The 15449-nt window shown below is 36.0% G+C and overlaps 1 protein-coding gene across 1 annotated transcript in view; it reads right to left on the reverse strand.

The window, feature by feature from the left end:
* The window catches only part of FBN2 (fibrillin 2), a 220192-nt gene that overhangs the window by 89401 nt on the left and 115342 nt on the right, over window positions 1-15449 (reverse strand). Inside the window, exons 10-15 of the mRNA XM_021084720.2 lie at window positions 13532-13765; window positions 12455-12592; window positions 7085-7204; window positions 6029-6154; window positions 5054-5176; window positions 3297-3419 (exon numbers count right to left, since the gene is read on the reverse strand). Of these exons, the coding sequence (XP_020940379.2) occupies window positions 3297-3419; window positions 5054-5176; window positions 6029-6154; window positions 7085-7204; window positions 12455-12592; window positions 13532-13765 (864 nt within the window). The remainder of the gene's footprint in view (window positions 1-3296; window positions 3420-5053; window positions 5177-6028; window positions 6155-7084; window positions 7205-12454; window positions 12593-13531; window positions 13766-15449) is intronic.

The following is a 15449-nucleotide window of genomic DNA, read 5'->3' on the forward strand; positions in this document are numbered from 1 at the left end:
ACCAACTTATCTTAATAGTTTAAAGCAGTTAAGTCTAAGATTATGCCCCCATGTAATGCCACTCTTTTGATTTAACAAAACAATAATAATTGCAATAGCTTATAGGGCACATGTTATGTGCCAAACACCATTCAAGCTTTACACAAATATATCTAATATTAACCTATTTAGTCCTGAAAAACAACTAGTGAGGAAAGAGAGGTCATGTATCTTGCCTTAAGCCACACAGTTAGTAAACAGCAGAACTAGGGTAAAGAAAAAATATTAACTTTTTAGCTGACAGAAATGTCAGTGTTCAGGAAGATGTCAGAATATTCTCAAGCTAATATAATAGGCTGTTAAAAAAAGAAATTTAGGCTGAAATCCCATGGTGCTAAATACACAAGGTGAATTTTGAGACTCCATCCTGAAGGAAGCAGAGATGGAAAATTAGTTGCCAGGTCCTTAAAGCCCTCCTAAAATGGAAGCTAAAATTTAGAAAGTGGCAATTAAGAGAACAGTTTCTGAGGAAGATTTCTTTGGCAAGAGCCAGCTTATGAGTTGGGTGTGCTTGCATCCTCACCCCTGGTCAAAAGAGAAGGGCTTTGCAGTGAGTGACTGAAGAACTCTGTACCCAGCTCTGTCAGGGATTTGTATCATGCAGGGGAGAGTGGCCGCTGTTCCTAATGTAGGATCAGAGGAGGGAGTGGAGCTCAATGTCTACTCATTAGGTTCACAGGGCAAAGGTTGTGTGTCCTACAGATTAAAAGTGGGCCATTTCAAGAGAGGGTCCTAAAATGACCTTAGAGGGGTGAGGAGGCCCAATAGAGAGAGTCTGTCTGAAGTGGACTGCAGAAAAGTCAGAGGGTGAGCCAGGAGTGGCCACCAGGAGAAAAATGCATTATCTTACACCAAAAATTGACAACACATTAAATCAAATATAATAAAACTTTTTTTTTTAAAAGAAAAATGCAGCATATGCATCTCAGGAAGGGCAGGCCAATGCCCCTGAAGTACACATGAAATCACCCAGGAGGAAGAAGTTGACTTTAAACTTCTGTGAAGCCCAGAAATCTTGAAGCCACTCTAAGACAGTGTCAGTGTTTTCGCTTTCTCACCTCTCCTCCTGCACTATGACACTGGGGGAGTCAGAAATGTCCTGCTCATGAATCTGAGCTTGGGAAGGAAGCTGTACTTCAAATCAAATTCAGAATATTAACTATTATATGACACTGGACATTCTAATTTCAAAATTCAGATTATTTTCATTACCTAAAGTAGTCATCTAATTTTTGATATCTAAAAATAGTAAAGTTATGGAGTGGCCTGAGTTTTATTCCTTACCTTTTGGACAAACTGCTGCTGTTTAATAAATTTAAACATATATTTTTAAAGGATGGGAAAAAACAAAACACAGTTGCCTTTTGTTCATACCCTGCTGTGAGTCATGTTTTTTCAAAATACTAGTTACAATGGTAGTTTAATTTTCTGAAAATAAAGCCCCATATCTCAGTATCTAGGGAAACAAAAATGAACAAACAAAAAAAAAATCTAAAATTAAAGTGCTAATCCTAATAAAACTCATCATAGTGATTCATTTGCAAGTTCAACAGTCAATCCATCTCAAAAGCATCTTGAAAGGCAGATGATCTGAAGAGAACACATCTAGCATGTTATGGAAACAGCAATATATAATTTTACACACAGAACAAATGGTGTTTTACTTTTAAAAGTTTTAAGAGATCCCAATTATGAAAAACTGCAGAGGGCTTCCCAACAATTTCTGATGCTTTTTGTATATGTGGACAAGAGAACGAATACTTGTATTAGAACACTGAATTCCTAGCAGCTACTCATATGTTGGTTGCTTAAAAGAAAAATAATTTCTCCTTCCAAAACTGGTTTTGTACTCATCAGAGATTTCAGCAGAATCATTTAGATAAAGAAAAACAGGCAACTGAAAATATCGTAGCTCTCTCTCCAAGCAGGAAGGAGCTGCATTCTTCTAGCTGCTGTATTTGAAATAGCCCTGAACCAAGTGCTGACAATCTTGTAAGCTGAAATAAATCCTAAATTGGATAGAGTGGATGAACTTAAGTGGACAGATTATTTCCATCTGCTGTTGCTTTTTTTTTAACCTTCAGAATCTAAATGTTTTGATTCCTCTAGGTAAGAATAACCAACTATGTCTAAGAAAGAATTTCATTTCTCTCAAACACACATTTTAAACCAATGAGTAAGTCTGCCTTTTACTGTATAACCTGAGAAATAGATGGTGCACAATGGCTAATTCATCCTAGAAGTTCCATGAAAGTGCTTTGGACAGAAGATGGCTTTCGATCTATTTTCACAGCCAATTCCCTCTGCTATTGATGCCACTGGGACATGGTGGTTGGGTTTTGAACGGCCAAGGACATTTTTCTTTTGCTGGCCTCTTTCAAGCGGATGCCTGGTAACTTAGAAATATCTAAGAGGAATTGTGAAGGGGTTCAAATAAAATACACATTCTCGCTCAGACTCCTCCTGTGTTTCTATCATTAGTGATGAGGAATAACTATTTAGTCGCATTTCTAGTTTTTCATATAAGTCTACATTCTATGGTATATGTTATTTACATTTAAAATTTTGTTTGGGTAAAAACAAGAGTTTATTTAAATATAACCACAATCCCCACTTCATGTCTTCTTTGTTATTAATTATAAAATATAAATCCATTGTATTTAGAGACACAGTTTTTTTTTCTCCTACAGCATTTCTGACTGTTATCAGAGTCTTCTGAAGGGAGCTAGAAGAACTCTCTGTCCATTTTTAAAAAACTGTTTCATCAAGCTATAATTCACATACAAATAACACATCCATTTAAAATGTACAATTAGTTTTTTAGCATGTTCACAGCGTTGGACAAACATCACTAGAGTTGATTTTAGAACATTTCGTCACCTCAAAAATGCCTTCAATGGTCACCCCTTTCTCCTGCCACCTCACTCTCTCTGCTCTAAGCAACCACTAGTCTGCTCTGATTCCACAGATTTGCCATTTATGAACATTTCATTTGGAAATGTACACTGTGTGGTTTTTTGTGGGGGGCTTCATTTACTTAGCATAATGTTTTCAAGTTCATCCATGATTTTGTATCTATCAGTACTTCATTCCTTTTTATGGCTGAATATACATATATACAGGCATACACATGTATGTGTGTGTGTGTGTGTGTGTGTGTGTGTGTGTGTATAGTATATCAATTATACAGCTATATCTTTATCCCTTTTTTCAAAGATCACGTGGACACTGGGGTCATTATGCGACACTTCACTTACCAACACACACCCGTCCATCCACACCCACAGCCAGGCCTGGGGGACAGTCACAGCGGAAGGACCCCTCATTGTTGATGCAATGCCCATTCATGCAGATTCCAGGGGTCTGGCACTCATCAACATCTGCCCAGAGGGGAACATAAGTCAGGCCATTAACGGCAAATTTAATTTTATCACAGAATTTACCCATTGACGATTCTACATTATCAATATTTTGTTTTCAAGTTTATAATTTGTGGAAGAACACACAGATGTGACAATAAATTGTATATACAAATACAACCTTTCAAACACACTTCCAGAAAGACAGTGAAGGCTGCCACATTTTAGCCATTAGAAGAATCTCACAAATGTATTTTTCATTATTTATTTGGCAATTCTGTTTAATATTATATGATTTGACTCAATTAGTTAAGTGAAACAAATTCTTAAAACTAAGGTAAATATTTGTCAATTAACTTTTACTTACACACACATAAAATTCTAAGATGCTGTTTTAATATTAATTTGATTAGTTGGTAATAACAAAATAATTTAAGGTCTGTCTTATACTTTCCAATGTGCTTGAATTTATCAAATGTAACCTACCATTAAATGGCTTCCCCCTAAGATGAAACAGCCTTCAAAACACAGAGCTGCCAAATCATGGGCATTTCAAAATTTATGGATTACAACATTTGCAATAAAAAAATTAATAAAATGTCAATAAAGTAGAAACTGGTGAGATTTAGGTCATCTTTATATGTGTTTTTAAGTTTCTTAAGAAATGCTGGAAAAGTTACATGCTGTAACGTAATGCTACACATTGGAACATAACACTAATCTCATATCCTGTAATTAATTCAAGTCAGCTAACCTTGAGATGACATTCCAGTCACGAGTTCAATCAGCAAAGCTATAATATTTCTATTTAATACTGAAATCATCTTACTTGAATAGCCAATAAACTACTTTTTATTCATAAATACAAGACTCGGTCTTGATTTTTTTCTCTCTATTGTCCCTGGAATTTCACTGAAATTGCAGGGATTAGTTATGAGTATTATTTAGTAATTAGATAAGTTTGTGTAATTGAAGGCAGCTTTAACGGAGTTAATATTGTCTAAAAAGAGAAAACTGGTGGGGAAAAACCTTATTTCTAAGTAGCAAATGCAAAATTTGTTCCATCTTACTAAATTCCAATTGTGAGTATAAACATAATGTAGTTTTATTTATCTCCGAGAGTCATATATTTTGCTTACTAAAGTTATTGCTAGAGCTTAGTCTTCAAAATGGCTTTATAAACAAAACAATTGATAGGAATATGTAGTAAGTTACTTCTTCATGAAATCAATATAAGACTTTAAGAAAATTATATAATAACAAACGACCTGTGGATTAGCTTTTGGAAAAGACGTAGGACAAAACCCGTAATGAAAGACAGTGGAAAACCTTGTTCTGAGATGTTTTTTCTTTCTCTTTTTTATTGAGGCAAGAAGTAGAGAGAAATTACTTCTACATTGTTTCTTCCAGACTTGCAATCTGTCATTCCCTTAATTTTTCCTATGCCATTATTGTTTTTGTAAAGATATTACTGTTCCATAGACCACAATTTATGTTTTTCTAGGAAGCTTTAGATACCTGCTGTACTGAATTAGCAAGAGATGTGAATAATATGAAATCCACATGAAGAAACTGAAGTAATTCTTGCATGATTAATTCAAGGAGAAAAGATGGTTTCAATCACAGTGACTTTCCTATCTCAAAGACATACATACCAGTACAGTAACGCCCATTTGGAGCCAAGACAAACCCTGGTTTGCAGATGCACTTGAAGCTGCCATCTTCATTAATGCACATCCCATTCAAACACATGTTGGTAGTGGTGCATTCATCATGATCTGCAGAAGGGGAGAGAGTGACTTACAGCCCTGTGAGGAAACCAATTCCTCCCTTAAGACACCAGTCATATTCCCCTGTGTATATGAGCCATGTCCTCATTGATTTTTTTTTTTTCTTTTAAATGCTTACTGAGTGAGGACCCTTAGTGTAAGGGACATAAAGGAAAAGAACTAAGGAAATTTTGTGCTTAGTTGCTATTAAAACCACATGAGTAGTGTTTTTAGTTTAATTACCAAAAAAGTTAATATGATTTCAGAGGTTTATTTGCATGAGAGAATAAAGCAATAATAAACCTCACTGCAAGTGAAATGATCTGGACTCTGATTTGTGGGTGAAATATCATGTGTTGCTGTGCAAATAGAATATTTATTTGTTTGTTTACTTTTTAGGGCCGCACATCCGGCATATGGAAGTTCCAAGGCTGGGGTCAAACAGGAATTCCAGCTGTCGGCCTCCACCATAGCCACAGCAACAAAGGATCCGAGCCATGTCTGGGACCTACACCACAGCTCATGACAACGCCAGATCCTTAACCCACTGGAGCAAGGCCAGAGATCAAACCCACATCCTTATGGATACTTGTCAGATTCGTTTCCACTGCACCACGACAGGAACACCAGTAAATCATTCATTTTTAAAACTACATTTCCTAAGAAAATCTGTCCCTTCACTTTAATAGTCTAATGTTAATTGCATTTATATTTTACCTAATCTCTGAACAACTCTCACATGAGTGTTCTGGGGGCTTTCACTATAGTGTATGTAATATACTATATAAGCTATATTTGGTCCTAAATAAAAATGCATATCCCTTAAAAAATCTTTTGCAAGGGAGAAGGCAATTTCCATACCAACACAGTTTTTTCCATCTGTAGTTAATTCAAAGCCAGCATTGCAAATGCACTGGAAACTTCCATCTGTGTTCACACATCGACCATTCTTACAAAGAACACCATTCTGGATGCATTCATCAATGTCTGGGAAAATTAAGAATGGCCAAACATTACTCTTTTAAAATAATTTTAAAGACAATGAGACAATAATGTAATTTTAAATATCTAGTTCATTGTTACATGTAATATTCAAGACTGCGTTGATTCTTTAGAAGAATATCCATCTTCCACCAGCTTTTTTTTCTTGGATAGGTAGGTGTAAGCAATTTTACAGCCCTGACTTAAAATAATTGAAGAAAGAAAGAGAAAAATGAAATGGGGGTGCAATGAATGCAGAAGAGGGTGAGCAGTGCAGCTGGAATTGCTGGTGCAGCTGTTTTTGACATAGTGGTTGAAGACCTTAAACATCAGAGCAATGAGTCGAGTAACAGTAAAGTCACTACAGAATATCTGGATAAAAAGCAACATGATAAAAACTGCAGGACTTAAGTGATTCAAACACCTGCCAGTGGATGAATAGGAAGTGAAAAAGAAGACAAGCTGAGCCATCTGCTAAAAGAATTCTGAGATGAATCAGCAGTGAGGTAGAGGGTTGGGATGATAATGGTAGACACAGCAATGAAACTGTGAATAGAGAGCAGGCATGATTTGCTGTTGGACTATGTGTAAGGTACAAAGAAAATGGTAGCTGAAAGTGACAATAAATCTTAAGCTCTGTTAATCAGAGAGCAGCAATGCTACTGATGTTATTTGAAGAAAGGAAGCTGTGATCTAGGGAAGGAAGATAAACTGAATTTTTTTTTTTTGAAGCCAGATACCATGTTGCCTGTGCTACACACGCAAAAAGTCTGTTTGAAGAGAGCACTTTGAGGGTCCTAAAAAGTAATAGTGTTAATACTGTAACAGTACTTATTTCATTCCATGTCATATTTTAATAAATTCACTTTTAACCTCAACAGCCTGGGTCACTATATTTCATGGAACATTTTCATATGTGAAAGTAAACTGCCTTACCAATGCATGCTTGCTTGGTAGGAGTCCTCTGGAATCCAGCATGACATTTACAATAATAGGATCCAGGTGTGTTAACACAATCTCCATTAGTGCAGGGGTTTGATGTGCATTCATCAACATCTGTGAGTAGCAAAAGAAACCATTATAGACCTCACTCCATTTCTAGAAATGTTTGTTTAAAGTACATTTAGGCCTTCCAAATTTGAGAGACAGCCAGTCAGTGGTAACAGTCTAAATATCACAGTATTTATACATGAATAAAAATTCCTTTCTTCAACTACAGAGGCCAGTCTGGCGATTAACAAAAATATTGCCTACTGGAGAGTACAAGGAAATTTGCTTTAATCAAGAAATAATGATTTTTTTCAATTTAAATAATGCACAATGATTAAAAGCCTGGGCTCAGTAAAGACACAGCCATGAGTTCCAATACTCTACAAAATGCTTACTACGTACAGTAATCTGGGCAAGTAAATAGCCTCTTTAAGGCTTAGTACAGAGTTAGAAAATTGAAGATTTTAGAGATATATATTTGTATCACATGACACTTCTATTAGTTTTAAAAACAAGATTGATAAATTATGGAATTTTTGGGTTTTTTTGGTAAAGTCAACTATATACGTAGCTATGCACTGAAGCTTGGATAATATTTTGAAGTAAAAAACAGAATGGGGTAAAAATGGAAATTAATTAAAATAAAGCCTATTCAGTAGCTTCTGGTTTCTTGAGGATCTTAAAATGGGCACAGAGATTTTTTTTTTTGGTATGAAATCAAGTTTTATGCAAATACTAGTTCTAATCCTATGAGTGAGAACCATCACTGCTTTTCCTTTAAGTTCCCTAAGGCTTGATTAAGTGCAAATCCATCACAGAAGTTCAAGGACCATACAACCAAACAGCAGACTGAACAGGGAGAACTAATCAAATCCCAGAGAAAGCATGTCTGTCAGTGTTAGAAAAAATTTAATTCATCTTCTTTCAGCAATGCCTACCAAATATTATTTTGAATGCCGGCAAATTAAAAAACCTGGCTAAATGGTGAGAGTACAGTGACTTGTCATTTCATATATATGTAGAAGCCATTAACACACACAGTTTTGGCTAAATTGGAGAATACATCAATAAAAGCGATTCACAGGTTTACCATTTTAATACAGAGATTACTCTTTTTTTTCCCCCCCACAGATGTTTCTACAAGAATTGTAGTCTACAAAACTCACCAGCTTCATTAATAGAAAAACTCAGACTGAATGAAATTAAACCCTCTCTGGTAAGGAGGAAAAAAAATACTCATAGCAAATAAAATAAAAACAACAAAGACGAACAAGATTAAATGCTTTTTCAAGTCATCCAAAGCCAGTTTCAGCCCATTAAGACTCATATATAAGCTTCTGGTTGATAACATCAATTCTACTGAGCCAAAAGAATGAGGCAGAATGAGAAAGAGAGTTTAGCATTAGCAAGCATATCAGGCGTAGCTAATGGTCTGTTCCACAGGCAATATCACCTTCAGTAGGTAGCTCTGAGGAGCCCTTAAATTCTCTGGGTACGTAACACTGATATGCACCAGTGAAAAACATGTCATAGATGCATCTTTCTAGAAGCCTCATTGTAAAGCTCTGTTCTAGTGAAGAAGGACAATACACGCAACTCCCTCTTTTCCAGTAAACTTTCTGGGAAGCAGGGTTACTTTGCAGGACCTTTTCCTCCCCTTGAGAATCTGTTCCCAAGGTTGCTCTTTGGTATGACATCTCTGCCAGTTCTCTTGCCATTAGAGCCTTGATTCATCTACTTCCTTAGCCCTTGAGGGACCTCACCAAGAGAGAAGATAGAGTGAACTACTATTGTTTGTGAAAACAATCACACACCAAAAACACAATTCCATATGATTTTAAAATGTGTTGTTTTTTTTTCTTTTCCAGGATTATTTTAAGATTTTTAAACTTTTAGACTAATCACAAATGACCACTGCCTCATTCTGAAACATGTATTTCTTGTCTTTCCTTTACTCTGAGTCTCAGAGCCTAGTATCTCCAAATGATCATCTTTGTTTTAGATTGTTTAGAGGAACAGAATTTAAATATTACTGTTTGTGCATTTTTAGTCCTTCCTATGTTTTCACTGGGGACTATTTTTAGGCAAAATTCACAGGATTTTAAACTCCTAAAATAAATGAAGTAATTGGGAAATAGTGATTAGCAAAATGGTTAAATACTATCAGGATAAGAAATGTTTATCCTTGAAAAGTACTTTATATTCCAACTTAGAAAACACTTTAATTTTTAAGCACTCTAAGAATACCTGTGACCAACAGAAACAAATTATTTCTATTTCAAAACAGAATGATTTGAATTGAGTTAAAAACCATTGCTAAATTAGTCTGACTTATGCAGACGCTTAAAGACTTACAGAATTTCATTTTAGAATAGTATTATCAGGAAAAAAAGAGAAAAATATGGTGAATAAATATCACTTTTCAGGCCTCAGGACTAATTCTCATAATAGCAAAATGGACCTGATTCTATTTTTCTTGTCTTTGATCTTTTAATACTGTTTTATTGCCTGTCAAGTTACATTGCTTCGTCAGACATCTAACCAAATTTCCCAACAGTAAAAGGCAGTTTGTTATTCCTCAAAATACTAGTACAAAAAATTAGTTACCACTCTTTTCTTGGGCTCCATTAATTTAAAACATTAGTCACTTATATCCTCCTATCTTTTTCTGACATCTCAACTTGCTATTTATAAACTCAAATTGATTAAAGCTGCTATGAGAAACAGTACAGGATTAAAAATACGAAAAACTGATTTTATGAAAATATGCCTCAATAACTCATTACTGCCCTACATATTATAATCACAAAAGAAAACAAAAACAAACAAACCAAAAAAAACCAAGAACTCTGCCTAGGTTTTGTTTTGTTTTGTCTTTTTGCCATTTCTTGGGCTGCTCCCTCGGCTTATGGAGGTTCCCAGGCTAGGGGTCTAATCTGAGCTATAGCCACTAGCCTACACCAGAGCCACAGCAATGTGGGATCCGAGCCGCATCTGCAACCTACACCACAGCTCACGGCAACACTGGATCCTTAACCCACTGAGCAAGGCCAGGGATCGAACCCACAACCTCATGGTTCCTAGTCGGATTCGTTAACCACTGAGCCACCACAGGAACTCCATGCCTAGGTTTTAACTGCGGAGCTGGTGATGAGATCAATCTAAAATGGAACCATTGTAACAAACATAGAAGTTTGAGATGTATATTAACATTATCAACTGTGCAGACTTGTATTCTCAGTGCTACATTAGATGTTATAAAAAGGGTTATAGCAGCCCTTCTCACTTGGGTTCCAGGAAAAGTTCAGACCTATCATCTTAAGACAGCCACTGCTAAGTGATTAACTCATCTCTTGTGGATCTAGAGGTACTAACCACACATCGCCCTTGGGAGAACTGAGAAAACTGTCTTCACTGAAATCACTGCAGGACCTATTTCTCTAGAGGAACTTAGTTAAGGCTGGGTTACCAGTCAACCAGACAGCATGACTACAGAAGATGGTTGTTTATACCAGTGGTTCCCCCAGAGCATAGGTGTTTTACTAGCTAAGAAAGTGTACCTTGGTGCTAACATGAACTAAATGGGGGTCTTTGGCTAATTCACAGAAAATGAAACTTTTGGCCTATTTTTGCTTGTTGGTTGATGGATTACACAGTGACACATGGATGACAAATAGTAACAGCAAAACAAAAACAGTCCATTAAATTACAATTTGATAGACTGTAACTGTTTAAGTATGTGCAAGAGGGGATATTCTGTATACTGCATACTTACAAACATATCATTTGGTGGTAAAATCACTTTTAAGTCATATAAGACTATATCAGTATGTCCTGGTGTTCTAAAAATAACTACCTGGTCTATCATTAAATAAGCTTCAAGTAGTATCTGCTAAGCCCTGGCTGATGCATATGTGGTTATATAGTGCATAAGCCTAGGGTGTGTTATTTATTTAGATTTTGCGAATGGTACACTTGAGAGTTATGCAGTGCAAAACCTGTGCGCCTGTATATAAGGACCCTGGACTAAGCCTTATTTAATCATTTTGATTTTGTATCCCTGTACATAGTTTCAGAGTGATCAGTTTTTCCAAAACATCATATTTGTCTCACATTTTTTCATAATCTTAGTGTGTGTATGTTTTCAATTTTACTTGGGAAAACCATTACATTTTCTCTATTCCTGGCCTATCTCTATATATTCCTGGCCGATACATATAGTCTTCTTAGGGCTGCACCCACGGCATATGGAGGTTCCCAGGCTAGGGGCTGAATAAGAGCTGAAGCCGCCAGTGGCTTATGCCACAGCCACAGCAACGCTGGATCCAGGCCGCATCTGTGATCTACACCACAGCTCACGGCAACACCGGATCCTTAATCCACGGAGCAAGGCCAGGGATCAAACCTGCATCCTCACGGATGCTAGTTGGGTTTGTTAACCCCTGAGCCATGACAGGAACTCCTATCATTTATATTTTACAGCATAAGACCTGAACCCAAATCTGGTATTTAGGGCTATGCTAATCATGAAATACATATAGGATCATTTGCTAATAAGATGAATAAATAAAAGAACAATCTCAAAAAGGTTCAATCTTCATGGTCCCGAAACTACTCCTAAAAGATCATTAAAACTCTTCATTACCAAATACAAAAGTGTTTTTGTCCTTCTTGCATCTGCCACACTTAAAACTCAATGCTCCTTTTCTCTTAAACGTGTACCCTTTCATGGCTTCAGTGACATATACTTTGTAGATTATTTTGCCGTTTCTTCAGTATATTTACTAAGTTTTCTTGTTGCTGGTCCACAGGGTTCCAGCTTCAGTACTACTGCTGTGTTTTTACTCTTTCTGTTGTTCAGCCTGGCTGGCAACATTCACCCTCATGGTTCTAATAACCACAAGTATATTATTGGTTCCTAAATCTGTAACACTAGTCCTGGTCACCCCTTTTAGCTTTAGACCTCTATAATTAAGCATCTGAGATGCCTAAAACTCAGATCCAAAAGAGACTTCCAAATTCTGCCTTCTTGTGCATTTTAGTGATGCCACCATACAGCCAGTGTTGTTCAGCTAAGAAGGAAGGAAAGAGGGAGAGACAGAACATTTAGGGCCAGAAAGGGTGGGGAATTCTTGAAGTGGTGCAGCTCAACAGTAGGTTAAGGGAACACATGGAAGAGCATGCACACAGGAGAGATAGCTTGGAAATTAGCTTTACTTCAAAAGCCTTTTTAAAAAAATCATATTCAGTCCAATTTGTTCCTGTAGTCTAAAAACTATGAAAAAGCTAGGAAGAATGAAAGAATCATGAGCTTACCTATGCAATCCCCATTTGCATCCTGCTTGTAACCCATGTTGCATTCACATCGATAGCTAGAAACAGTAGGTATGCAGCGTCCATTTAAACAGAGATTGGCGTGATGCTTACAGATATCTATTGTCTGGTTCAGAATAGCTAGGGAAAAATCAGAGCACAAATGATATTTCATCTTTCCAACATGGGTAACTTTTTTTAAAATTGATTTTTAGAGGATATTTAATAGTACTTTAATTAGGCATCTATATATCAAAAGTCCACATTATTTTGTGTTTTATTAAAACTTTAATGTTGAGGATCTAACAACTATTCTGTAGACACATGGTTGTAACCTGTATTTGTTAAGGTATACATCTGGAAACTTTGCCCATAATGATGTCCTTTTAAAATTTCAGGAATGTTCTACTTTACACTTGAATGTTTTCCATCTCTTTTCTTATAGCTGTGCTGAATACTCAGATATACTAAATAGGCAATATGCCAAAAAGAATAAACCTAACACTGTAGGACATCATTAAATATTATTAGCAAGAGTAGTTATTTTAAAAAGAATGAACTTAAATGTTAAGCACACCAATGCCAATTCTGGCTTGAAGCCCACAGTTCTCAATTTCTTAAGTTATTCAACAAAAAAAGGGTGAGGAAAATAAAGATATTTCATTATAATATTTGTATAGGCACAGAGCAAGACTTATTTAGTTTATCTCAGCTGAGGAACAGTCCTGGAAAAATATTCAAGGTGCGTATGATCAGGGCAGCTGCAAATGGCCAAATGAAATACACTGGAACCAAAAAAAGTGCTCTTTAACGGTGTGATCTGGACTTAGGACTATTACCATGCTGTCTATTTTCAGCGAGAAGCTGGGTCACTCATTTTTTTCTCCAATTTAGAAAATTTGTAGAGCATAAAAATAATACTTTCCCAAGATTTTATTACATTGTTTCAAGCCCTAAAATACGTTTCTCCACACAGACACACAAGTAGACACACACACTATCATTTAGGGAAAAAGTTAGATATTACAATATTATTTAAGGCAGAAAACTAAAGAGTCTACACAAAAAGTGAACACTCACTTAATCCAGTGATGATGGGCCCTTGTCCCCCGGCCCCTACACCAGCTCCCCCAACACCAGGAGAAAAGCCATTCCCTCCAGGAATGGGGATGAAGCCTGTCCCTCCTGGACCATAGCCATTGCCATTGCCACTTGGAGCAAAGCCATTTCCCCCAGCGCCTCCAGGTCTGGAACCAGCACTCCCTGGAACTCCTCCTATTGGAAGTCCATCCATACAAAGTCTGCGATATTCCTCTTAAAAAAAAAAAAATTCAGTTAAACACAGATGGATTTTTGTATAAAAGGCAATTTACGTATCATAATAATCATTTTAGGTTATCTATATACAGAAATGAATAAGTAAGTTATTATTTTGATAAAAATTTTCAATGCTAGCAAGACCAGGAAAAAATAATGATCTTTCAGAAAAAATTAAATGTCGTATTTTAGCTTAGCTGCATAACCAAAGAATCATATCTATATACACGTGGATTTTATGTACTTAAATGCAACTCACAAAATTCAAGGTATAATTCTAAATGCACAAAATTTAGTCGAATGGATGCAAATTAAACTTTTAAGTAATTCATTGTGTACACTTGGTTTTACTTAAATCTCTGTGAGTACTGTACCTACACATCTTCTTATCTCTTTTCTTCTCTTTAAAGGACTAATATGGCTTAAGAGTAATTTTTTTTTCTAATGTGGATTTTAACATAAGATAGTTTTTTAGTAAGCTTTTAAATCTGCTCATTATCTTCCCAAGTATCAAAGCTGAGGGAAAAGAAGCAATAATACAGTGACTGCCTTACTTCCTTAACTGTTCTCAGAATTAGGTCACCATGTAAGAAAAAATGAAAACTGGGAATTCCTGCTGTGGTGCAGCAGAAATGAATCTGACTAGTATCCATGATGACATGGGTTTGATCCCCGGTCTTGCTCAGTGGGTCAGGGATCAGGCATTGCAGTGAGCTGCAGCGTAGGTCACAGACGCAGCTTGGATCCCGCATTGCTGTGGCTGTGGCTTAAGCCGGCAGCTGTACCTCCCATTCAGCCCCTAGCCTGGGAACTTCCATATGCAGCAGGCATAGCCCTGAAAAAAAAAAAAAGGAAGAAAAAGAAAAAATGAAAACTATTTAACTCAAGTAATTGTATGAGTATTACTATTTCTATTATCTATTACTAGTGGAAAGGTGAGTTTCCAAAATTTTACACCATGCATTAACTCTGCTTTAAAAATTTTTTTACTACTCAATTTTGGTATTTCATGGCTTAGAGATTTAGAAAGAACGTGTCTTACTTTTTTCCTGAAAGTCCATATAGATACATATCTTTATAAACCTATTTCAAAAAGTTTATTTTTCATAATATTCATAACATAATATAAACACAATAGAGTAGCATATTCTCAATATACCTTTATGTGATAAACACTTATTGTACTTTACTATGCATATTACATTAATAAGAGGAACTACTTTTTCTTCATCTAAAGTACTTCCTGGTAAAGCCTCAGTTATGCAGCAGTTAATACAGCAAAGCAAATGAGAGGGCTCCTCCTACCCCTATATTCTCAGTCTTAAAGGTCATTAGAAAAGAGAGGTTATATCTTTAAGGACTGGGACACTATAAACTGAAGGTATTCTTGAAATAAAATATAAATGAAGGCCAAATTTGTTATTCAAAGATATTTAAGCTCCCAAATTAGATTTTATAACTGAATGGAAATACTGACATTCAAGATAATTTTCAAAAATACTTGTTTAAAGTCCAATCATGATCAGGTTTTAGGATTTTTTTTCTAACATTAACAAATTGGATATAATAAAAACAAACCTCAAAAAAAAAAACAACAAGGAGTTCCCGTCGTGGCACAGTGGTTAACAAATCCGACTAGGAACCATGAGGTTGCCGGTTTGATCCCTGCCCTTGCTCAGTG

The sequence above is a fragment of the Sus scrofa genome, chromosome 2, assembly GCF_054392235.1.
Source record: "Sus scrofa isolate SSC_HxYL_T2T_F1_AM1 chromosome 2, Sscrofa_HxYL_maternal_Yorkshire_Landrace_v2.0, whole genome shotgun sequence".
NCBI classification, from domain to species: domain Eukaryota; kingdom Metazoa; phylum Chordata; class Mammalia; order Artiodactyla; family Suidae; genus Sus; species Sus scrofa.